Source organism: Anser brachyrhynchus (assembly GCF_964034855.1).
Source record: "Anser brachyrhynchus genome assembly, chromosome: 2".
Classification (NCBI taxonomy): domain Eukaryota; kingdom Metazoa; phylum Chordata; class Aves; order Anseriformes; family Anatidae; genus Anser; species Anser brachyrhynchus.
The window spans coordinates 59630538-59657119 of NC_137695.1; the positions used below are offsets into that span (position 1 = coordinate 59630538).

At 41.0% G+C, this 26582-nt stretch overlaps 1 protein-coding gene across 11 annotated transcripts in view; it reads right to left on the reverse strand.

Annotated features, from left to right (window-relative positions):
* Nucleotides 1-26582, reverse strand: part of HECW1 (HECT, C2 and WW domain containing E3 ubiquitin protein ligase 1) — a 263523-nt gene that overhangs the window by 75301 nt on the left and 161640 nt on the right. For all 11 annotated transcript variants that reach the window (XM_080578352.1, XM_080578347.1, XM_080578351.1 and 8 more), the window contains 4 exons: nucleotides 22118-22287; nucleotides 5467-5609; nucleotides 3367-3467; nucleotides 765-2126 (listed from right to left, as the gene is read on the reverse strand). In XM_080578352.1, coding sequence (XP_080434478.1) covers nucleotides 765-2126; nucleotides 3367-3467; nucleotides 5467-5609; nucleotides 22118-22287 — 1776 coding nt within the window. The remainder of the gene's footprint in view (nucleotides 1-764; nucleotides 2127-3366; nucleotides 3468-5466; nucleotides 5610-22117; nucleotides 22288-26582) is intronic.

Here is a 26582-nt window from a genome sequence, read left to right on the forward strand (position 1 = left end):
CTTACCAAAAGTAACAATTTAATGGAAGAATTTGGAAGGATTGCAAAAAAAACACTTAAATTAAAAAGACAAAAATGATTTTCTTAATTATGTTTCATCTCTAGAGGAAGATGAGAACTTTGATGTAGTTATATTTTCAAAGCATCTGAGAAAAAAAAACCAATATCTGAGTTGCCCTATGGTCTGTGAAATCTGACGTAAACCTGTTTGATATTTGGGAAAATGGAATAAACAGGCTTTGTAAGAGGCAGCTGGTTTCACTTCTAACTAGCAAATATTTGCTTCTCTCCACACATGACTGTGTATGGCTACCAATCACATACAGACACTGGCCCAGGTCTTCAGCTGGAGTAAATCAGTGTATCTGCTCCTTGATAAGCACAAGCTGGTCCTCTCACTGGCTACCAGAGACATGGCAGTACATCAGATATGTGAAATGAAACAATCCCAGGAAATAAGGAATGGGTTGGTGGATGTGATAATGCTGATCTGCCACATAACTTCAGCTAATCTTGATTTTATAATGATGCATGTATATCTACAGGAATCCTTATATACGGATCCCCATCTGTATATGCTGGGAGATTACTGGGATTTTTAAAGACAAGCTCAATTATCCAACCCTCCCTGATATATCGCCCAGCTCAGAACCCCCAAATTTATAGGAAATAAACCGTGAGCTATCTGAAACCTCGATTATCTGATGCCTTCTGTGACATCCAGATAATCAGGGTTGCTCAGCGCATTGATTCTCAGGATCTAACCTTCTCTTCTGCTGCTTGGACCTGCTATTGGGGTGTCTAGACTTTCTGTGGCTCTTTGTGGATTCCCACCATGAGCTACTAGTTCATCTGGCCACTGGGAGGAGCCATCCACTTGCTCCCTGTCCAGCTCAGGGCTCTGTACTGAATCTGGCACTGACTCAAAAGCACTGTTCTCCTCCTCCTCATCATCTTGTGAGGAAAAGACCGTGCTCTCAGAAATCTTTGCACTGTCGACAGAGGAGAAGCGGGTGTGGCTGGAGAAGCGATTGTTACTGTCATAGCAGGAGGTGCTGTAGCAAGAGGTGCTGTAGCAGGAGGTGCTGTAGCAGGAGGTGCTGTAGCAAGAGGGGCTGTAGCAAGAGGTGTCGCACGCCTCACATTCGTTGTCACCATTAGGCCTGGAGCTCGACTCGCTCTCGCTTCCTGTCCTGGGGTGTTCCCCGTCCAACAGCCCATCATTTAAGTCAGAGAGTTGCTCGTCCAAGGTCCCGGGAGGCACCGTGCATTGGCTGAAGTTCTCTTCGACCTCATTTTCCAGAGGAGGCTCTGCTGCCATTGTCTCACTCTCACTGACCACCTCCTTATCCAATGCCTCCTTGACTGTGGACTCTTCATCGTTCTCCCCACCGTTGCCACCATCTTGCTCTTCTTCCCCATCGCTGCTCATCTGTGCTGAGGGCAGGCTGTGGAGCAGGTTGTGGATCCGTATATAGTGCGTGCGAGGGGTCTCTGGCTCACCACAAGCTGAAGCTATAACTGTCTCAAGTTCAGACACAGGCAAGGAGCATGGCCTGGTTTTCCTCTTTGCTGTGGTCCTCAGTTGGAGCTTGCTGTCTTCCTCCTCCTGGGCTGAAGCCCCTTCTTCCTGACTCTTCTGTAGATACTTGCCAGCTTGCACATCTGCACTCACCTCATTGACATCTAAAGCTTCTGTGCTATTCAAGACTCCATCTTCCTGAGAACCAGAATTGACTTTGTTGTTTTCCCTAGCTTCAGTCTCAGGAGGAGACATGCAAGCCAGCAGAGCCAGCTGCTCCGTGAGGTCCGTGGCACTCAAAGAAGGCAGCACTTCTCCTGGGATGGATTCCAAGGGCTCAGGAACTGGCACCGTATCAACCTCCCCATCTCCTGCTAGCTCTTCCTTTACGTTGTTCCGGTTGACTTCCCCAGGTGGTTTGACAGCCCCTGGGCTATCGATACTGTTCACACTGTATCCATTTAGCTCTTCTGGAGCTGTATTTTCTGAGGTCACTGTGTTGATGCATGGAGGCTCACCGAGGCTTTCCTCTGTGGGGTTGTTCACAGGGCTTTCCTGGAGGTCAGCTGGCTCAGGATCTGCACTAATGGAGACCTCTTCATCATCTGCATAAGACAGGAAAAGAAATTACGTACTCCTTTAACACAAAGTGTTGACTGAACCAGAGGCTTGGCTATGGGGGCACAGGCATCCACAGCAATCTGAGAAAATTAAAAGCATAAGTTATGGAACTAAATGAGTGGGTAACTGAGCAACCATCAAGAAATGCTGCTTTTATTGCTACGCAGCTTTTGTACAGTGGATTTAATGACTACGGGGCTTACTCATGGTGGCATTCTATATTCAGCACCCTTCCTCCTTGCAACATAACCTGATGGTAGCACCTTCCTGAAACTGCTCTTTGAGTCAACTGGCATAAGAAGGAATATTATGGGAATGATAAGGAAGCCTTCCCTGATGTTTTAATGACATTTTTCTTGTCATGCAGAAGATGATAAGATTCTACAACAGAGAATTTAACAAACTGCTTTTCACACCCTGAAAGCTGGAAACTTTCCCCAAAAATCCCTTGATATGATCCCCATCTGTAAAATCTCCTCCCAGATGCCAGACAACCTGGGCTCTTTGACTCCACCTACCAGTCAAAAGAAAGAAGTCAGGCTTGTCCAGCAAAGGGCAGGTCACAATTTCCAACTACAAATGCAGCTACTGGCTTGACAAAGTTTTCCTGAGAGGACCCTGCCTTAGAGAAGCAAAAAGCCCCTGGGTGACACTATTGAGATTTTCACATGAAACCAAAGTTCAAACTGACACCATCATGACAGTGACTTCCTAATAACTACAAGAGAACCTAAAACAAAACCGAATCAAAAGGGAGGTTAGGAGGGTTACAATAAATGTTCTTTTACATTTTTCTTAAATTAAAAGTAATCAAAATGAGGAAGTTTTCAGTCATCTCTACTATTGCTTCTCCATTTTTACTCATAAAGTGCTCAAATGGTCATTACTCTACAAATAACAGTCCATCTAGCACTTCCTCAGGACAGATGTCAGAGAAGCAGATGGGACCTTAGTATTCCATCCTCTTTTCTCCCAGTGACAAGGGAGACTATCTGAAGCTGCCAAGAACAGGGGCATAGAGCGGTAGCTGCAAGCTAAAGGGAAACAGGAAGAAATTGTGACTCATGATGCATCCTGTGGCAGGAGGTTTTATGCACTTTCCTTTGCTCACGAGTGTACCTAAAGTCCCAGAGCAGCCAGGAACGAATTTAGATTTCTGAGGAGAAATGAATGCAAACCAAAAAGACAGATGTAGATAAATGATGCATAAAGATTAAGAATTACCTGGATGGATAGAAGAAGTTATCTCAAATCGGAACTGCAGCTGGCCACTGACATGATCTGTAGGAAGCCTGCGACCAAGAGTGTAGCTTACAACCCTGTCCCTGCAAGAAAACAAATATTGTCACAATAGACTATAACCTACCAAATGTCTACTGTCCACAGATAAAGCTGCTGTGTCCTACAAAAATACATAATGAGTTTCGAAGTCTATTCAACCCAGCCATGAGGGCATGTTGACTTGCATATGTGAGAACAAATGGCAGAGCAGGAGAGGACAATGTCTTCAATTACAATGGAACAGCTGCGTCAGTGATTCAGACAGGCTTCTGGGATACACACGCACATATGTATATATATAGAGAGAGAACGGTGGGAATGGAACTTCTGCAGCATGGGTATGAGAATATCAACATGGGAAGCAAACAACTCCCACTTCAGCTATTGTAACAAGACTTTACTTCCCTGCTGATCTGACCATATCTACCCTTATGCAGACCCTCACATTTTTGTATTTCCTTCCCTTCACCATCCGCATAAAATTCAGCTTTCTTGTCCTTTCTTTCCAAATCCTGGACAGGCCAGTCCCCGCTTACCACTTTCTTGTTTCAAACTGGTTGAACGACTACTCTTCATCTCTTTCCACCCCTCTTACCTCTATGAAGCTGAAATATCAGGAGAACACCTTCCTGACAAGGTTGATCAATGACTCCATTCTGTCCTTGTGCAGGTCCCTCCCTTTGCCACACTTCATCCACCCCTCAGAACAGAATGAAACTACAGAAGAGATTAACTTCCCAGCTGCCCAAAATGAGGCTGAATCAATGTTTGCAAAGCATTTTTGACTGCAGAGGGTTCACTAGATAGTAATAGTTATACATCTTTTGAAGAAACATAGTTCACTTCCAGTTGGGCCCAATATATTTGCTAGGATAGTTTTGCATGCATTGGAAACTCATAAATGAGACGATCTCAAGGTTTGCACATGATCTTTCTTAACTTGGTTGTATAATTCTCATTGAGCTTGCCTGAGATTTAAAAGCCACCATGGTATTAAAACTAAACCAGATCTAGGTACGGGCTGGAGGCACTGCTCTTGGCAAAGTATATCCTTAGATAGACAGTGTTTACCATAAGGAAGTAAAATAGGAAGATATAATCAGTTGATGATGACAAATCTTTCCACATCGAGGGAAGCCAATGATATCAGTTATAGGGCTCTACCTTACCCAAGCTGTTCTTTTCCATCTGGTTTCTAAAAAGCCACTCTATCTTTCTTACTTGAGAAACAGGGAGGTAGTTTAGTCCCTTCTGGTAGATTCAGCTGTCAATATCACAGCCAGTTTCTGAAACAGCTGTTCAAAAACACTTCCAACAAGCTCAGCTTCCTGCTGTTCTGATGAACTGAGATCCAATTTTCTGAAGTGCCCTCTTGGGAACTACACTGCCTCTGTTCTTCTCAGTAGATTACTCTTTCTCTCCCTGCTCCTCAAGGTCTAAACCTTAGAGTTTACAGCCAACTTTTTAGCTTTGTTGACATGCTATCCATCCTTCATATATTGGTGTGTTACTTTGTCTGCACACACCTTCCCAGGACATTCTTAAAAAGGGGAAGCAAGGCAGGACTGCTGATTTGAACCGGTTACTCCCTGGCAGCAGGGGAGGGTCAGAAAGATTTAGTTACGACATGACACGTATATTTTTATAGTATCTCCACTGTCTAGAAATTAAATGAAGGAGGAACAGATTTGGCTAGATTTCAGCCCGTATTAATTCCCTGAAACATGAAAATAGCCTGTTGATAACATTAAAACAATGTTTAAATTGAAAATATTGCACTCTCCAGATTTGTGGTCATGATACACACAAGATCTTTCTTAAATGCCAGCTCTCACGTTTCAAAAGGCAATGGATAAGGTTATAGAGAGAAATCACTGGCTGGATGGTAGTCGTATAAATTCTAATTAACACAATTCAACAGGCAACTCTCAATTTGATAACTCCCCCTCAACATCATTGTAACACTATAACGATACATCATCAGGGACTTAAATGGCAGCACACTCCTTAAAAAACTCAAAGTAACACAAGCAGCAAAATTACCCTATGGCATGTCTTTCCAAGAGGCGCTGAACTGGCATAGAGAGTTTTCCCAGGAAACGCTTGATGATCGGTCGGCTCTTTGCAAATTTGTCCTTAACTTCTATTTCCAGGACATCCGTGGGCAGGGAGACAAAGCTGAATTGCTGCAAGAAAAGAAGAGCACAGAACATGAAGCTGGTATCCAAGCCACGACAACAAAATCCTGCCAGCATCTGATCGACCTGTGGGACTGTCTGGCTTTTTCACAGTCCTCGGACCCCAAGACACAGGCCTGCAAAGTAAAAAGAGCTTGTTCTCAAAGCAAGTGGGTAAAAGCACCCTATAGGTACTGTGTAACATTATATAATCAGGCTTGGGGAATGCAGGAATTTTATTTATTCATATCATATTAGCATCCAAACACTCTAAACAAGGCTTGTCTATGATAAGGACAGTACACCTATGGGAATCTAATGAACTCTGCCCTACCAGTGATTACTGATCTAAACGTGAATGTAAATCATAACAGATTATGTTTTTTCCTTTCCCACTCCCCATGTTCTAAAAACTTTAAATAGCTGCATGTAAGTACAACCGAACTGGCAGCCTGGAGAGATGTTTAGTCAGCGTTTCCCTCCTCCAGACCTGTGGCCGTTCAGCTGTGCAGCACACCTCAGCTACTGAGAAGTATGGATCTAATGAAGGGAAGGACGGCTGATCAAAATGTTTAGATATATATTTAGATATATATTGAAATTTCTCCCTCTCTTTCTCATCCCTGCCCTACCTTAGTAGGAAAAAGTCTGAAATTAGTGTTTATCTGTATCAATCTCCTAACCTAGCCCATTATATGATTCTGCAAAGCTAAACCAGAAGGTAAGCCATGGCACAGGCTACCAGAACCAATGGTACCAGGAAAGATAGGAATGGCAACAACTAAAGCTGGTGGTGTCACTGCATGCTTTGAACCATGTGACCACCACTCTCAGCTGATTTGGTTTTAAGAACATCTACTTCTACTTACATGTAATGTTTCAGTAATTTTTCAGTGAATGTGTGCATGCAAACCTCAGGAAGGAGGGTGATATTTTAGGTTTTAAGTGCAAGGAAGTTCATGTGTACAGATTCCAAGCATAAGAGTATTGTGGCACCTGGAGATGTAGGTGTGTCCCCATAAGGAAAGCAGAGCTTGTTATTTAGGAATAACAATGAAAAGCAAATGTATTAGCTAACTTGGCCTTGCTGGCTCCTAGATTGTCTAAATTCAGTACAGACTGGGAGCTGGTAACATGGGTTACTGAATCCTTTCTTCCAGACAGACCTGCTACTACTACGATATCATCGTTTAAAAAAAAAAAAAAAAAAGGGCATCTCTGCTGTGGCACACAAAAGCTGGCTATCTATAAGACTGCTGTTTGTCTAGCTGAAAACTCAGTATTAAACTGGAAGCTGACTTCTGTAGTAAGTGAATATTGAGATAGATGAAAGGATTTTCTAGCTTTTCCCACTGCCAAAAACAATCTTCACAACAGAACAGTGCTCTGGGTTATTGAGGCTTGGTGTTAAGCCCTAAATTGTTTGGTCTATTGGATCATGATCTAATTTTCAGAAATGCTTAGTTTGAATAGCTTCAAGTGAAACCAACATGAGTGGGATATTCTGTTAATTAAGTCCTAAAAAAAAAAAAAAAAAAAAAAAAAAAGCAAATAATCAGAGAAATACATTTCAAGTAACAGCAAAGTTATTTTCTACATCTTTGCAGCAGGTTACCAAAGAACCTAAACCTTACAAAGGGGAGAACATTAATTTCTCATGTATTTTGGAAGTTGCTTTATCAAAGTAAGTTTATTATTACTATTTCACCTGCTATAAACCTTGGGTAACTGCCAATACATGACACTTACAAGGAAAGCAGAAGGTAAATAACTTTTAACTAAATGAGGTTATTTTGATGTACAGCAATTTATCATTTAATGAATTCTCCATTATAACGTTGTTGACACCTATACTGTAAAACAAGGTGAATTAGAGCATGCAGACGTACAGGTAGAGACTGAACTGTCCGTAAGTGGAAAGTAAAACCTAGAATAACGATTTGCACTTTCCTATGCTACTAATATTTTGTCTTGTGGTACAGCTCTGAAGTAAATCAGAACCTTCATGGACATTTGTTTCCATAATATCAGGTGGAACTGAGCCTGATGGCTCCTTTCTTGCACAAGAATCACATTGACATTTTCCAGAGCATCTGTCAGCAGCTGAGCAGAGAGAATGGACACATGGAGCAAGATGTGTTAGTCTATTTTTTCCTCAGACTGCTGTGCCTCTTAGGCATACAAATACAGTGATATTCCATATAATCCGTAAAATCAAACTGTGTTCTGATTTCACCACCTGCCAACCACACTGTATTTGGGAATATATGAGACTGTCCTGGCCCGTGATCACAGTTTCCAAGCACTCCTGCTAGAAGAATGTTCTGATATTTGAAAACAGCAGTGTCTTGGAAACACAATTAAGCCTTTAAGATATGAAATGTCCTGTGGCAGGGCTCAAAAGATTTACCATTTGGAAACTACTGCAGTTTAAGATCAAAACTGAACTCGGAGAGATGGGTTTGGAGACAGTTTGTAAAATAGTAATAATTTTACATAATGCACTTTTCCATTATCTAAACACCTGCTCCCACTGTTACTCTCATCTAATTTTAATTCTTAATTTTTAGAGGTAATCCCTGACTGTGGATGCCTCTGGCTTACGCCATCCACCCTGAAAATCCTTAAGGAGCCCTTGTTTTGAGGAAAACACCGACCACCTGCCCTTTGAAAAATGGGCCCCAGCAAAACACCAAGGTTTGAGAACTCGAAAAATGATAAACTCATTTTCAAGAATCAACAATCATTTATGAAAACATGCAGGTTCTTGCAACATTTAAAGATCAGACTGTCATCTTTGGTTGCGGAACCAAATCAAACCCTCATTTCTCTCTCTTCCTTCACCTTCTTTTCTGACAAGTACCTGTACCTTAGTTACAAAACATTGGCTGCTCTTACACTATTCCATGCTTGGCCCTTAATATCTTATTTATCTGCAAGAAAAAGAACCTTGCATTTCATGGTCTTCTCTAAAATGTGGGCTTACTGCTGAAAGAAACGGGGGATCTCTTTATACAGGACATGTAAACAGATGAAGTACTGAATGCTGTCTTTACCAGGAAGACCAGCCTTCAGGAATCCCAGGGGGAAAGGCTGAAACAAGGAAGATATACCCTAGGTGGAAGAGGATCATGTTAGAGAATACTTAAACAAACTGGGCGTACATATGCCCATGGGCCTTGATGGGATGTCCACAAGTACTGAGGGAGCTGGCAGACATCACTGCGAGGTCACTCTTGATCATCTTTGACTGATCATGGCAATTGGGCGAAATGCATGGAGACAGGAGGAAAGCAAATGTCACTCCTACCTTCGAGAAGGGCAAGAAGGAAAAGATGGAGAAAAAAAGGCTGATCAATTAAACTAGAAATCATTTCCAGGCACATGAAGGACAAGAAAATCATCACTAGTAATCAGCATGAATTCACCAAAAGGAAGTCATGCTTGGCCAACTTGATAAACTGCTGTGATTAAATTATCAGCCTGGTAGATCAGGGGAGAGCAGCAGATATTGTCTACCTGGACTTCAATAAGGCTTTGGACACTGTAAGACCCTCACATGTTGATGTATGGGCTGGATGGCAGAGAGTGAAATGGACCAAAAACTGGCTGAACAGCTGGGCCCAGAGGGTGGTGATCAGTGTCACAATGTTTAGCTGGAGTAGCAGAGTATCCATAGGGTCAATACTGGTTCTGTCCTATTTAACATCTTCATTAATGACCTGGATGATGCAGCAGACGATACCCTAAACAAGTTTGCAAAACTGGGAGGAGTGGTGGATACACCAGAGGGCCATGCTGCCATCCAGAGTACCATCCTTGACAGGATGGAGAAATGGGCTGACAGGAGCCTCGTGAAGTTCAGCAAGAAGAAGTGCTAAGTCCTGCACCTGGGGAGGAACAACCCCTGGCACCATGCTGCGTGGCCCCAGCACATCAAGGGAGGTGATCCTTCCCCTCAGCATTGGTGAGGCCACTCATGGGGTGCTGTGTCCAGTTCTGAGCTTCTCAGTTCAAGAGTGACATGGACATACTGGAGAGAGTCCAACAAAGGGCCATGAAGATTAACGAACTCAAACTCCTCTCCTGTGAGGAAAAGCTGAGAGAGCTGGGACTGTTCAGCCTGGAGAAGAAAAAGCTCAGGGGGATCTCATCACAGTATACAAATATCTGAAGAGAGAGTGCAAAGAAGGTGGAGCCAGACTCTTATCAGTGGTGCCCAGTGACCAAACAAGAGGCAATGGGAACAAACTGAAACACTGCAGGTTCCCTCTGAATGTCAGGAAACACTTTCTGGTTGACTGAGCACTGGCACAGGTTGTCCAGAGAGGTTATGGAGTCTTCCTCCTTGGAGATACATAAAAACCATCTGGACAGGGTCCTGGTCAACCTGCTTTAGGTGTCTGCTTAAGCAGAGGGGTTAAACCAGATGACTTCCTGACTTAAACCATTATGTGATTCTGTGAATATGTATTTTTGTACCAGCTATGAAAAGAAAACTGGATTATCCTCCTCATTCAAGTACAGAACAGTGGTATATATGATGATATTTTGGGTAATGGATTTCAAACAACAAGGTCTGGTTCAAAGCACATGGAAGTAATAGGGAGGAAAAAGGCTAATGTTAATGAAGACTTTGTAAAAGTCTCAAAGGATGGCAGAAAATTATAACCTCTTGCAGTAACAGCGGAAATCAGTTTACTCAGTGAAACCTCATGACATCTATATTACATCTGTACCAGCCCCTGACAAGCCCTATTCCCAACATCCCCTCTGTCAATCATCACTACTTGATCTGTGTCACCCAGGAAAAACACTTCTGTCTTTTGAAATTCTTATTTCTGGTCAGAGCTACCAGAGCTAAGGGACTGTGGGCAAGGACAAATAAGGAGAATTCTTTCCTGTATAATCTGCGCAGCCATGTCAGATATTGCTGTACTTACTACTTAATCAAGATTAGATCCACAGTCGATGTCTAGAGACAGATTATGGGCATAACATTCAGCTCCCTGAAGGGATGTTTAAAAAGAATAGCTTTTTAAAATTTTAAATAAAAATGTCTTTGGTCAGAACGTGCGTTGTGAGCTGAAAGCCGAGCAGTCTGAGAACCTTGAGCAGCCTATTTTTAGATTCTTGTTAATACAAAGAAGAACCTATCTCTTGTTTTCCTCAGTGATGTTATTGGAAGGATTTTCACAATTGTTGGCAACATGATGAAGCCAAATTATAAGCATGCAAAACAATTAGAAAATACCCATGATCTTATTTTTCCCAGCAACCAAATTTCAGCCTTCCCAAAGCAAATTAAACTTTTTGCAGAATTTTCACATTTTTTCATCTTTTTTCCTCAGCAGCATAGTGTAGTACATATGCAAATTTCTTTAATTTCCATCAAAGGTAAGTCCTATGTATCTACAACTTCCAACTACTCTGTAACAAATACTTTCATTAAGGGTAGAAAACTCATAATGCTTTATTAAAACAAATCAGATAAAGAGCCTAAAAATGATTTTCCTTGTGGTTACTATTTCTCAAATACTCTTCCTCTGCTTTAATATCTCACCATGCCCTTATTGAGTGTGTATCTATGAAGGTTAAGAAAAAATTGTACAGATTCTTTTTATATATAAGGAGGATGGATAGTGTTTATAGGCCTTGTGGCTTGTGCTGGAAGTTGGAGATTTATAGAGGGTCAGGTGTGAAGACCCTACTAAGCATCATTATGAGGTATGAAAGGGCAGAAACTCATCTTCCTGCAAGAGTAGGTGCCTGTGGGAACTCCAACTCATGCTACACTTTTTACAAAACAATTACAAAAAGTTGAGTTCCTTGAATCACAACTGCTAGTGTTAAACTGCAAAACTGGACAAGAAATTCATGGCACCTGCTGGAATCCAAAGACACTAACGTTTACACTGAGACTAACTGTAAAATAGTGTACTCAAGTTTACATAAGTAGGCTTTTTCCACAAATAACAAAATGAAAATCTAATTTCTGGCATTTTTAAAATTCTGATGTTCTGACTTAGCTTTTTCAGAACGTTTAGCTTCTCCAGCTGTCCAGAGGTCAACCAAACTTTAAAATGACTTCATAGATTTGGCCTGTGACTTTGTCTGTGGCTTTCTTTGTACTTTATTACAAACACACTGGAAGGAAGTCATCGCTTTCAAGTGCTAACTCACCTACCAAATCAGTTTCAACACTAGAGCCTCACCCAAGGAAAAGACTTTGTCCAATGATAGTTTATGTATTTATTTGGATAACAGCAGAAAATAGGACACCTGGGAAGGACAATCCACAGAAAATTTTAGTGACAGCTAGAACACATTTTCACTTGACCCCTTATGAAAAACTCAAGTAAAATGCACTATGAAAATATGGGGGGAAAAAACTCTTAAGATATCATGGGATCCAACGTTCATAGTTGCTGTGCAGTGGTCAGTGGATGGATGGGTAACCAACAAGAAATTAAACTTTTATTCTGATTAGCCCAAACCAGTAACTACCTACAATAGTACATCAGCCACAACACATGACCTTGCATATCACACCAACCATCACATGGTATGAAATGACTTTTAGAACTTCAGATGACACATGACAGTGCACACTCCACGGAGGAGATGGCAGATTGCCTCAACAAAACTGTCGAGACATTACCCTTAGGAACAACTTGTTTCTCACTCGGCGCCTGGCCATAAAAGGTGTCAGACCCCATACCATCCATGTGGTGGATCAGTTGTCTCCTGGTGTGATCCTTACCAGCCAAGAATGAGACTGCTCCTGTTCATAGATTAGATATAGATGAATGGAGATCAGGACCCCTTCAACAGTGAGGAGCACCACTAGAAGAATGAGGTGGGCAACTAGCTGCTCCTGTGATTTGTCCTGGAAGACTCCTCCTAGACTGGAAAACCCCGACGGTTAAAAGCCTTGGAAAAGAGTGCAGGAAAGCTCAGAGTGCTGAGCTCCAGAGGGGCTGAAGACCTTTTAGTTTTCCTCTAGAAATGCATTAGGACTTTTACAGGAAATGATTACCTGTGAAGTGTATTCCTTAAAAGAAGCTGTGTCCAGAATGTCTGAACACAAGGATGATTAAAGACCCCTGGGATACTGAAGAAAAATAGCATGTCACAAGCAGCTGTCAGAAGGCCTTGTGGAGGCTGTTATTTCCTGATCCACAAAATATACAGGCTATGCCTATATTAGCAAGGCATACAGTACAACAGGAACAGATCTGAAGAAAAACGCAGCTGGTGCTGTGCACCTGATGGGCAAATCCAGACATGTTAGCAAAGGTTTTACCATGAAGTAATTTCAGGCTGGTCCCCTGAATTGAACTCCCATTATCAGCTGAAAAGAGTTAGGTGCAATCCTGAAGCACAGCTCTTGGCTTGCTTTCCCTTGGCAGTAATTCAGTTCATGTGCCTTGACACTTCAGAATGGTGTCCTTAGTGGGGAGATTGGGAGATTTGCTGTGAAACTGCACTCTTGACCTGAACAGAAATACTAATATAAATGGACCCATTGAATAATTAAGAACTATAAACTACAAAACAAGTTAGCATTAGTATTACTTTCCCAGTACCTTCTTAAAGTATTTCCTTTTAATAGGATGTTCTGGCATCCCTCTGCAATTTCATTGCTTGGAGGAAACAGACTTGCTCTAGAAACAAAGATGGAGTGTCTCTAGTCTCCCCCCATTTGCAACTACTTCTGCTAGGCATTTGTCACTATCAGTCCCACTTATTAGAGACTGAAGATCCAATGATTACTTTGTTTCTATAACTCTGATGATGAGTCAGGAAAGGAGAGAGAGACCCTATTAACCCCTGACTAAGAGAAATGTTGCACCATTATTGCACACCTTATAAGACACTGGAGAACCTGTACAAGGCACTGCTTGAAAAACACACTAGCAAAAGAAAAATCTTTAACTGATATTTTACCAGGCAGCAAAAATCAACAAGCCGTAATTATTTCCATTGAAATACAGTGAAGGGAGGGAGAAGGAGAAGCAAAAGTGACATGATGGAAAGAACCACGTCAACATACTAACTCTTGGGCTAAGCATCATCAGTTCAGGCTCTGGCCAGTAAAGTCATTAGGATACTCCTCTCATTTACACAGATTTTGCACACCTGCCTCCTCCCTGTGGATTCACTCTCACAGAGATGCAAATCAGAGTCAAAGATATCTAGGATCAGATGACACATCCATTCTCTCAAACGATCTCAATGACATAAACATAGATCTGAATTTACACCACTACTTTTATCTTGGAGCAAGATCTGAAAACACTGTAGTAAAAGGAGGTTCAGATAGCAAGCTGCTTTTTAGTGCCAAGATTTTTTTTTTTGGCTTTCAAACCCAACAATGGTTTTACATACACAGATAATTCATTTTCTCACCATAAACAGATTTTGTGGGGGTTTTGTGCATGACTTACATGAGGTGAAGACTGAAGGCACATGCTAATACTGACCTGGCAGAATACGTCTGTACCCATTTATAAGATAATAAAAGCATTTCCAGAGTCTGAGAACAGTTTTCATAGAAAGCCAACTAATGATGATGATGATGATTAATTCTCATGTTTTATTTTTAACATCATTTGCATCCCTAAATATGGATAGATCATAGTGATGAGCTCTCAATAACACTATTAAGGAAGCTGTTGAAATGAGCTGAGTATGTCCACTAGCACTGATTAGACAAGTTAAGTGCAAGTCAAGTTCTAAGAACAGTCATTAATAACTGGTGAAAGGTAGGTAAATTAATACATTGGTGACAGGAAGAATTAGACTCTTGATTTGGAGTTGCATAAGCGATACAATTAAACAGAATTTATTTGTGATACCCATCATGTCACAGGGACAATATAAGAAGAAGTAAATCTTAAAAGGCTGTAAATTACTTTTGATGGATGAAGACAGATTTAGTCTTTTAGCTGAATATTTTATTAGTAGGTTTTTCATTTCATACACTCTACTGAAACAATTACATCCTTAATGCACTCACCACTCTCCATCTGTATGATTCTGTTCCCCATTCAAAAATCTCCTGTACATGTCACTACTGTCCCATACAACACTACTTACATGAGCAACTGGATAAGCTTGTGGGGAATTCCAGTTTCTTAAACTTATTACGGTAGTCCTCAGTAACAACACAAAATATTGCAGTGTCACTAACTTAGGACACAGAGCCCCACGGCTGCTGAAGGCTGGGACATCCCTACAAGTACTCCTAGAGAGTCTTTGCCTTGGGATTCAGCAGTTAAATTTAGAAGAACTCCTGGAAGAAATCAAGTATAAACAGTGCTTTAAGAATTACAATTTTTCTTCATCTCTTATATGCTGTGTACAAGTTTATGAGTACAGAATAGACTGGAAATATTTTAGGACTTTTTTGAGTACTAAAATACAAGGCCAGCAAGATTGCTAGTATTCTAAGTACAGAATTTGCAATTAAAATGTGTTTCTAGAAGAATAACATATTAAAATAAGCTAGATATTTTTTTTCACTCTTTAACCCATTCCTGAAGGAACTGAAGATGTCTTGAGCTTTTGCCAGTCATCACAGGATATTAAAACAATCTCACACAAAGTGTAAAACAAATATAGTTTGGCTCAAACGGCCATGTGTGTCAGAATGTCATATGCTGAAGCTACCACTCACAAGGCTTTACTCAGGCCCGAAGAAACATTTGGCAAAATTCATATCAAAATCAGGATATGGATTTCACTACATCTATTGTGGACTTACAGTTAGGTGTAAAGGTCTGCCTGTTTCTGCAGCAGATTATTTTGTATTTGCCAGTAGAAGGGTGAGAAAGGTTATCTAAGCAAAACAATTCAAATAAATAAAAGTTCAATCAGTGCGATGTTCCTGTTGCTCATTTCATTTTGGACTTTTGATGAAATCGTGCATTAATTCTGTGAGGCGATGGTAGGACTGTCAACACCCAGTGCTCTTAATATTGGATCAAAATCAGATCAAATAAAACCTGCATCCAGTTTAAATTCATACTGTTGATTCAAAAAGAGTTAAAGCATCTTGAAAGGTTTTACTGGAAATGTTAATCTTTCGTCAAGTATCCCCTGCTTGCACCACTCTAGGTTTGTTCTACATCATCATATGGCCAACATAAAGCCTCAAGAGAAACACAGAGCTAACATAAACCCCATATTGCATGCTCTGGCTTCTTTGACAAAGTGCCTTTTCAGTCCCAGTACTGCTGGGTGATCCATCATACACCACTCTAGCATTTATGATCACAAAGCCAGTGGCTGAGTTATAAACCTGCATCATAAGAAAAGGAGTTCCAAAACATCACTCAGAGAGCCAATTGTACTCATATAATCTTGGCACTCTTGCAACCAGCATCCAAACCCTACCACTGGTGCTTGTACAGAAGCCATCTCTCCTCAAACCACCACCCCCTGGCCTTTAAGCCCCTGACTGTTTCTGTCTTCTGATTGTGTGTTGGTAATCTGAAGAGACAGGGTTCATGACAACTTATTCAAGTGCAGTATTTTTGAAAGGTTGTAGGTTATCGGAGGTGCAGAGAGTATAAGTTATATATGTGCAAATACTGTAATTCCGTTTATCAGATGTGACACATTAACTACTATTTGTTAAGCGATCTTGCAACAGAGTGCTGAACATCTCTGCTTACACACAGCAATTAATTCACCAGTGAAATGCAACTATATTCAGAGTGATAAAGTGGCCACCCAAAACATTAACAATATTTGTAAAGGCTGAGGGAAAGAAACAAAGAGTGAAGCTGCAGGGAGTTGAGTTGGTTTGTATCCTAGTACTGGGCTCCCACTTCAAGGCAATCTACTCTTCCAGAACTAGGATTATAGGAGTTGAAATTCACTGTGTCATTTAACAGATAACACTTCCTTCTACTTCAAATATATGGGATAGTTGCAGCAGCCAACTTTTATAGCCATCTCACTGCCCATTCCTGAGGCTCTCTATCTGCTCACTAGTGAATAACAAAATCTAAAGAAGCAGTTAGTTCAAACAAACCGCCACAGTTAAGAAATACCATAAATAGGTCTTGAGGAAAGTCCAGATGGGTTAAAGTACTTCATCTACAAACGTATTGACAGAACTTGCCAGTCAGCTTGAGGCATGTGAACTACTTCTTTAACCAGTTGACTCTGTTGCTTATGATCCCCAACGATCTGTACTGCTTGCCTGAACTGTCTATCACTTTGTACTGGCTGACAAATAAAATTGTCTTAAAGGGGCTTTTTCCAAAGAATGTGATGGCAGATACATTCACTCAATATGAAACAATCTGTGAATAGTGCTGTTATTCTTCTAACATCAATATTAGAAGAAAGATGGTCAATATACACCTTCTCCAAATCTACCAGATAAATAGAAGATTTGGGAAAAGAACACTTTTTTTTTTTTTCCCCAGATTTCCTTTGCATTTTACCTCAAATTAGCATGCTAGGACTCGCCCACTATGATCTAGCAATTGTGTGGATTGTTAGTGAGGTGTCTGCTTAATGTATGTATGGGTATTAGTTGAAACCTTACTCGGACTTCAAAACATTTTAGATACAGAGAAGCTCTAGTGAAGTCAAATGGGTGACATTTGGAAATTCCTGGCCTGCTTGACAGCAGCACACCTGGAAATAAAGCAGAGCAGCCACAGCCACTTTCACTGTCTAGCAGTGCCTTTTTGTGCTTCTGGATAGTAAAGATACCTTCCATTCTGCGGATTCTTCCCAAATGAACAAGTTCACAACTACAAAACATGATCTTATATTACTCTGAACTATAGATTACTCTGAGAGGTCTCTCTCCTCGTGAGGCTAGGCTATGCTGCCTAGCCGGAAAAGCAAAATGAAAGAGGTTTCGGGGCCATGACCCTACGGACTACTAGGTAGGGCAGCAGCACGACAACCTGGTTGTTTTCTGAACCCTGCTCTGTGTTGTTTCTGCATTTATCCAGTTGCCAGCTAAAATATATCCACACCTTCACCTGCAGTGAACATCTAATGAGCATCAACTCCTCTCCGTGCAGCTCCCTACTGTCTGAAAAGGATGGTGTTGCAATGGCCTTGGTAGGTTAGAGGTACCTAGAGGAAATCAGTAACCTTGCTATCAGTAGATTAAATTGTGTCACAGAGCCACGTGTTGCCCATAACTGTTGACAGTCATTGGCAATCGTTCTGAAGTGTGCCAACCAACTGCCAGGAGTGGTATGGGGTCACTACATTCCATACAAGTCATTTGGATGCAGCTGACATGTTGTAGATGACAGCAGAGTTTACCACATAGATTCAAGCTGTCCAGCGTCACCTGGTTTCCAGGACCTCATCTATTTTGTTTAACAGTACAGATGTTGCTGAAGAATGCACCAGGTTGAAAGTAGAGCAAGGAATATGAAAAGAACCTGGTCCATTAACCGTAAATCAGCAGTAAGTTCCCCGTCTGAAGAGAACTTGTTTTTATTTCCTGCAGCTGTCTACTTCTCCTCATTGACTGTGTAGAGGTTGAGGCACCGTCAGTAACTAGTCTGGATCTCCCCCAAAGTACTTATCAGTTATCATCATTGCACACTACAATATTCAACACTTTGGCTTAGCAGAACCTGATGTTATGCTTCTGTGAGTATGTAAAAACGTACAGAAGCATCACAGAAGGACCCTCTCAACCACTGTAAGATACCACATGGTCTTTAACCTGCCTGAATGGTCTTTAACCTCACCGAATAATTCTCAGTGAGGGTTCTTTTACCTCACATTGAGCCCTGCTACAAGCACCAAAACGTCAAATGTATCTCTTATCTCTTAGTAAGAAACTTTATTTTCTTTTTCTTTTTTAAGTCCTCTTGTCTAAAGCACAACAAAACAGAGAAATGGAAGAATAGCTTTAATTCACGCTAACTTGTGCTGAACAGTATTTGAATAGCCTGTGAAATGAAGAAGATCATCAATATTGCATGACACATGAAAAACTGCCTGAAGTATCATGGTGCTCCTAGAGTTTTCTTATAATGCAAGTGATTACTCTGCAAATAGAACAACCTGCTAGGTATATGAGGGGGAATATCAGGATGAATTAATATAAGCAAATGAATCATATTCTCTTAGTCTCTAGGATTTTATTTCGATGATGAAGTCCTACAGAATTAAGGCAACACTTTCTCTTCTGAATTTGCTCAAGGGTAATCAAGAACACATACAAAGATACCAGTTTGCAGTTACTTCTACAGTTTTAATTTCCTTGTTCCAGATTTTTTCAAGTTATGAGACTGTAGTGGGTTTACGTGGCAAGGTATTGGTAGCAGGGGGCCACATGGGTGGCTTCTGTGAGAAGAATCCAGAAGCTGCCCTATGTCAGATACGGGTCCCACTGCTGACCAGAGCTGAGCCAATAAGCGATGTTGCTTTGCACCTCTGTGAGAGCATATTTAAGAAAGGAAAAAAAAAAAAAAACAAACAAAACGCTGCGCCACACAGCAGCTGGGAGAGTGACAGGAGTGAGGAACAGCCTTGCAGGCGCCAAGGCCAGTGAAGGAGGGGGAGAGGTGCTCCAGGTGCCGGAGCAGAAGCCCCCTGCAGTATATGGTGAGGACCATGGTGAAGCAGGCTGTCCCCCTGCAGCCCATGGAGCACCACAGTGGAGCAGGGTTCCACGCTGCAGTCCGTGGAGGAGACCACGGTGGAGCAGGCCGACCTGCACCGACGGAGACTGCGGCCTGTGGAAGACCCCTTTTGGAGCAGATTCCGGGCCGGACCTGTAGCCCGTGGAGAGGAGACCACGCAGGAGCAGGTGACCGGGCAGGAGCTGCTGCCCGGGGGGGATCCAGGTTGGAGCAGTTCGCTCCTGAGGGACGGACCCCGTGGTACGGACCCATATCTGGAGCAGTTCTTGAAGAGCTGCTGCCTGTGGGTAGCCCACGCCGGATCAGTTCAGCAAGGACTGCATCCCGTGGGAGGAACCCCACAGCACAGGGGACGAGAGTGACTGAGAAGGAGCGGCAGAGAAGCAGCGCTATAGACCGACCATAACCCCCATTGCCCCATTCCCCCGCGCCGCTTGGGGAGAGCAGGTGGAAGAGGGTGGATGGGGGGGAAGGTGCTTTTGGTTTCTTTCCTTTGTTTCTCCTTCTCTAGCTTGTTAGTAATAGGCAATAAATCTTACTATCTCCCTATGCTGAGTCTGTTTTGCCCGTCACGATAATTACTGCGTGATCTCCTCGTCCTTATCTCAACCCTTGAGACCTTTTCATCATATTTTCTTCCCATTCCTCTTTGAGGAGGGGGAGTGAGAAAGCGGTTGTGGTGGAGCTCAGCTGCCCACCTGAGTAAAACCACCACACAGACAAAATAAATTAGATATGTCATTCAACTTAAAAAAATAAAAAATAAAAAATCTGTGTTCTATTTACATGGGCTGTGACAGAGAACCATAGGAAAGAATCACCCTTCTGAAATAATACATTGCCTGAAATAAATTTGTGGAATAACAACTAGTGACTGATTCATTTAATGAAATGGCTATGATTTTCTCAGTATTTTTCATTTCATGTATTCACATCCATCAGTGAAAAGGGAGGACGGAAGAATGGCTACCACCACAATTCAGCAACAGTTTGTAGTCCTCCTTCTCCCCTTTCCGCATAAAAACATAAAGTTGAAGAAGCCTGCGGACTTCTGTGCCAGAGAAGCCAATGTATTTTCAATAACAAAGACTTCATAATAGCAGATGTATATAAACTGCAGCCCAAGTACATGCAGTTAAACATCTCCACATCAGTCAAAGAGAATGCTGAAATATAACATGTTGAATGGCAACTCTGTTGTAGACTCGTTACGCTCTAAAAGGCTTACAACAGAAAGGGAGAAGCAATGTGGTTGATCACAAGAAAACCATGGGGCTGAACAAAGAAGCTGGAAGCCAGGCATTTACTTCTGCTTTCCTTTCCTATAGGCATCATTAGGCTATTTCATTGTTTCTTCTTTACTTACTGCCAGACTCTGCTGGAAAAGAAATGGCGGCCCACAAACTCAACCATATTTCATGCCCTGAGGAGAAGAGACCCTTGACACCTTATCAGGGCCACATCCTTACTCTGGGGTTATTTTATCCTGCAGCAGTGCAAAAAGACCTTGAAGTAAGAGAAAATTACATTGGTTATCTTTGTCAAGAGAAGTCTTCCAACCAATACTGAGTGCTTCCAAAAAGTTGTCTTTCAGCCTCCATCAGCGCAGCTGCTACATCCCTCTTTTAATATGGACAGCTTGTGTGCCACCTCAGCAGGTAACTATGGCAGACAGAGAACACTGGGACCACAGCCACATCCTGTGTCCTTTGAGCGTCAACTCCTGGCATCCATGCTCTCTGCAAACTCCCACAAATCCCACGCACCGTGTGGCACACATACAACAACAATTCTCTTCACGCCTGCCTGCCTCTAGGCCTGCGTCCTATGCACTTTACTTTCTGCCAACCCTCTGATCCTCCATGTCAGTTCCAGCTCCTCAGCTTGACCTGGGGCCCCTCAGCCAGATACGTCTGGTGCTTGGAGCAAGAAAGACGTTATGGCTTGGTGGATGACTCCTGACAGGGCCTTCCACTTAAGTGAGTCCTGTTAGAAGGCATTTTTCTCAGACGAGTTTTGAGGTGTCAAACCTTCCCCCAACAAAGGCTCACCTGTTGCATAACCTGATGTGATACCTAATTTCTTGACCATCCTCCTCAAAGTAGGAGTATTCAGTGACATTTCTTCCGTCTTCTTTAATAAAATTTTCATGCTTATGCAGTTTGGCCTAATTGTCCCTAAACTACTTTGCAATTTGCATTTTATTTTGAATAAATCTATTTAATCTATTTATTTTCTTTTACTCTTTCCTGCAGTGAAAATATTGGTCTGACAGGGAACACCAGTAAATCACACCCTTTATGTCAGGCTCCTTTAATTTTAGAGAGATTCCTCATTCTTTGCTGTCTGTTTCCATTTTGGGTGTAATTTAAAAACAGCAGGCAGCAATTGAACTCTGAGATCTCATTAACACCCGCTAAGCCCTTCTAACAAGAAGCAGCAGACTAGAGAGTATTTCTTCAAGGTGATGAGCAAACGTGCCAAAGTTGACTTTAATTTATATTACTGCTGATGTTTTTCAATCACATAGATTTTTTTTACTTGCATGCTATATTAATTCTATTTTATATAATGTCTCCTCTCAGTGTAAGAGTATTACAAGAATCTACCAGCAGCCTTTCACACTACCCAAATTTATTTTTCAATTCTCAGTTACGCTTACCTTCAATAATTAACTTCATAAACTACATCCACAAAGTACAACCCATCCTGAAAGTTTTACTATTTAAGCCTTTTACGTTAAGATATGAAGTCATGAAATAGTCACGAAACTATTTAGCCAAGAAAGGGTTTGAAAAAAAAACAACACACCAAAACCTTCTATTGCTAGAGTAACTGCCATGTTTTAAGACAAGTTTCAGCTCAACTGCTTACCTCTCCTTGCCAGATTGGGTTAACTGTATTACAAATAATCTTCGATCTTTTCTCCTGTCCATGATGAGGAAGCGCTGGAAAGATGCTATGTTTTCCAGGCTGGATGGAAATCTTCAAGTAAGGATCTGGATTGAAGAACATTCCTTTCTTCAGACCAAAAGCCTGGAAATCTGAAAGAAGGTTAATAAGGTAAATAAACTGATTATTTTTCATATTGCAGGTAGGTCTCTGGGAGAAACTGATAGGAAACCAGTGAGGAATTCAAATAATATGGTGGGAATATAAAAAAATCATTATATTTATTGTGAGGTAACATAAAGCCAAATTATAATAATTCTGTGATTTAGGATTTAAAAATGACTATCTAAAGAAACTGAAGTTTTTACAACCTGATTGTTAAGACTAATGTGGCTTCTAAATTGGTGTTTATGGAACTAAATAGAAGTGATCTACTGATTTTTCTAAGAAGTTAAGCACTTGCTCAGCCTGATTCCAGTGACAGGACGACTCGAGATCATTCATTTTACCACATAAACATGGCACTTGGGACACAATATATGCCAGTTCTCCTAGGTATCATTTTTCTATTTCTATGAAATTTAGCTTTTAGATCACTTTTTTTCTATGTGAGAAGTCATTTTACATTTTTTCTACTTTAAAACACCTCTTTCTGTGCATGGGTTACCTTTACCTGAGCTAACTTAGGAAATTCATATACGTAATGTCCAAGTTTTGAGCAGGACTTTCTAGCTGCAGAATTTCCAGGGAGTGCTGTACACGTTGTGCAGGGAAAATCGCAGCCCTCTGATCATCTTTGTGGTCCTCCTCTGGACCCACTCTAACAGGTCTGTGTCCTTCTTGCGCTGGGAACCCCAGACATGGATGCAGCACTTCAAGTGGGGCCTCACAAGGGCAGAGCAGAGGGGGACGATCACCTCCCTCGACCTGCTGGTCACTGTTCTACTGATGCAGCCCAGGATGTAGTTGGCCCTCTGGGCTGCACGTGCACACTGCTGGCTCATGTTGAGCTTTTGTTTTTGCTCATGTCTCTTTGCATGGAGGTTCTCTTCCTCTGTTTAAAGCTTAATTTCACATAGGGCTAAAAACACTTGCTACTTTCTCCCCCTTCCTGTATCGAAGAGGTACAAAATTGGTTAAGATGGTTTCCCAAATTGTTCAGATGTATTCTTAAACATTCAATTTACATATATTTTTTCTTTTAGACAGGTTTTAAAAACAGTAATTTAAAGCATTAGTGCTTGAACTCTCTCCTAACTGATAAGACAAACAAACAAAAAAAAAACCTGAACTATTCTAGCAGGTTATGGGAGACCATGTAAAACACTCCAGACAGATTATTTTGGATGAATCTGAAAATCTTACACTTTCCACATCAACATCAGCATATTTTCAGAAAACAGCTATATCAAGAACAGGGAAAATATTCACTGAGTTGTATTTTGCTTCCTTCACCTATGGTAATAGCCAACACAATAAAATGTGTGAACTAAAAAGCAACTGTTTTCGTTTTGGTTGATTTTGATTATATATTCCAGCACACAATTCATGTAGCAGACATTCAAAAGACGTTGGACAGATGGTCCTGAAACAGACTGTATTTTAAGAATCTTATTCTTGTTATGTTCTCTAACAAATAACAAAAAATAAGGGATGTCAGTACTAATATCCCATTTGAAAGTACTTTGCTGACACTATGTACTGCCAAGGTCCTAGCAATGCTTTTACACAAAGAAAAAGATCTGGTTCAAACTGATAACATGGATTTCTTTTCCAAGTGTGCAATCTCTATGTTACCAGCAGGTATCTAATCTATCAGCCCTGCTGAAATCCTTTATGGCAAACTGTTTTGCTTTGGAAGTTGTACTGTTAAAAGTGCATTCCAGAAATAGAAGCCAAGATTGCAAAAGCGCTATGAGTGACAAGGCCCAGCAGTATAATTGTGTCAGGCTGATAACACATGAGAGGAGAGAAAGACCTCTGAGATCTTATTTTCTTCTTCTCTGGTATTTCCCCAAAAGATTCTGAAACTGAAATATTTATTGCTGTATGTGTTTCTGATTTTTTTTTTCCTTCAAAGAGCAACAATACCATTTTTTGCTACCACTGTGCAAAGGAATAGTCTATTGCTAGAAAATTGCTAGCATTCAATTATATATACATCTATATTATACACTATAAAGAACATACATATTATGATAATCTACCAACCTCTAACTACTGGTGGGAATTAATCACTCACGAAGGTGAAAGTACTCCTAAACTTAATTAATAGTCTAATTTTTGTATTTGGATGAGAAAAATGATTAAGCCAAGCTCACAAGAAATTTTATCTTTTTGTGTCATTTTCTTAAATTGCATGATACAGCAAATTATGTTAAAATGTCAGTTAGAAACATATATTTAATGTCCAATGCACATAGGGTCACAGAACTAGCTTTTTCAAGTACAGAAATTGCAGTTATACTTTCATATCTCACCACAAATTCTTGGCACCATGAAAAATAGAGCATCAAAAATACAAAAGCTCAGAATAAAGCTGCATTGGCATCTGCGTATATCTAGAAGAAGCCAATCTAATCTGAAGCGGAAACCATGGATGCTGTAACTTGCTGTAACCAAAAGGCTCAGGTACTTTCTCACCACTGCTGTATTAGAATTCTACCCCATTAGAAGAATACCATCTGTTCCGCTTCCCCAATTGAAAATATTTCTCTCTCTTATCTGTACTGTCTTCAGAAAAAGGTTCTGAAAATGCTCAATATTTAGGGTTAACTGAATTTAAATCTTTGATAAAACTAATGAATTCCAGAAGACTTAGATTCATCTTGCTGTATACTGTAGTTTTACAGCATATTTCTTGCAGACATATCAGGAAATGTTACCAGCGCAACTCAACCTGCTTTTCAGAAGGTATTTTCACTCAGTCTATTAAAAAAAGTGATTAATATACTATATGTCAGTTTCTCATTTACTCATAAATCACACTTTTGTGTGAAAGAGGGAATACACCTATCAGTTTGATAATGTCAGGCCATCTCTTGTGAAAGATGACAGAAGACAGAAATGCAGGTGAATGGGCAGAAACTGCTGGCTAATTTACTACTACAGACTTTCAGTATTTGCATCCTAAGCCAGTAATTGTAAGTACATGCATCCTACACCAGCTAGGCTCACGTCACTGTATACAAAGAGCTTACACCAACTGCTGTCTGCTGCTGCCCCCAAGTGAATTATGAATTTGTTCCAACTTCAGGGCTTACTTTCCATATATGCCGATCTCTGGGTGTCTGGATGAGCCCTTAGGAAGCTTTGCTCTAGTCACGTGCATGCATAAGGCCTCTGTCCTTAAGGTGGGCCATAGACCTCCCTCCTTCCCTGTCTTGTAAAGAATCACTCTGTGAATGCATTTTCCATGCAGCATCCCAAACTTTGTGGCAATGATGACTGGTTAGTGACGGAGACTGCATCTTTGTGGCAATCTGGAAGTTGGTGTGTGTTTAGTGGTAAAACATGGAACCAGGTGAGGATACTAATCGATTCACAGCTTGAACCTATTTGTGTTTACCAAGTTTGATTTTGCCTCAGTACAAGTGACTAAGCTTTCAGATGGTCAGGGGAGAGGTATGATTTGGGTATGAGAGTCACATTTTGTCATGCACAGCAAGGAGATTCTCCGATGGTAATGACCAGCAAAACCATTGTGAAGATGGTAGTTCAGTTCCCTACAGATGTAGTGAAGTACCGGATCAGATTCATGCTACAGAAAAGGATGGTGAATCAAAGTGAGAACCAGAGTCCAGAACAGCCTGATTTCTAAATGAACTATGGTTAGTCTGGCCATCAGTCTGTCGGTAGATAAGGAAACGAAGTTAGAAGGTGTTCTTCCCAAGAGATGAGATGCTTTTTTGTCAAGAGGTGGAAAAACTTTCCCAGAAATAACATACAAAGTTATTCTTTATAGTTTATAAATATGTCCCAAGAAGACTGAGTCCATTTAGCCTCTTGATTGTGTATATTTTACTTTACTGCAGTAGACACAGTCTGCAAACCAGAAGAAAGGTCAAGATCAATGAGTAGCAGAGCTATTAGTTTTAAGAAGCTGATATTAATGTTCTAATACAGTTGGCAAATTCCTTCCAGCAAAAGACAACAAGTATTGAATGTACTTTATGTTTCCAAGAACCATCCAATTGATTGCAACTGCTGTCTTGCAGCTAGCTATATAACATGTGAGAGAGATAATTAAGCCTCAGCAATTCTATAGTCGACACACCAAATTCACGTTTTTCTTCTTTAGTGTACTAGCCATGTGTGCTCAGACACAGGAAATGTTATGTATTGATCACGAGTCACTTAACTCTCTCAGAATATGAAGAGGTTTTAAGTTAGGCCAAACTTATCCAGAACACATCTAAAAGGCGACCTAATGAAGTTCTGCAAGGTT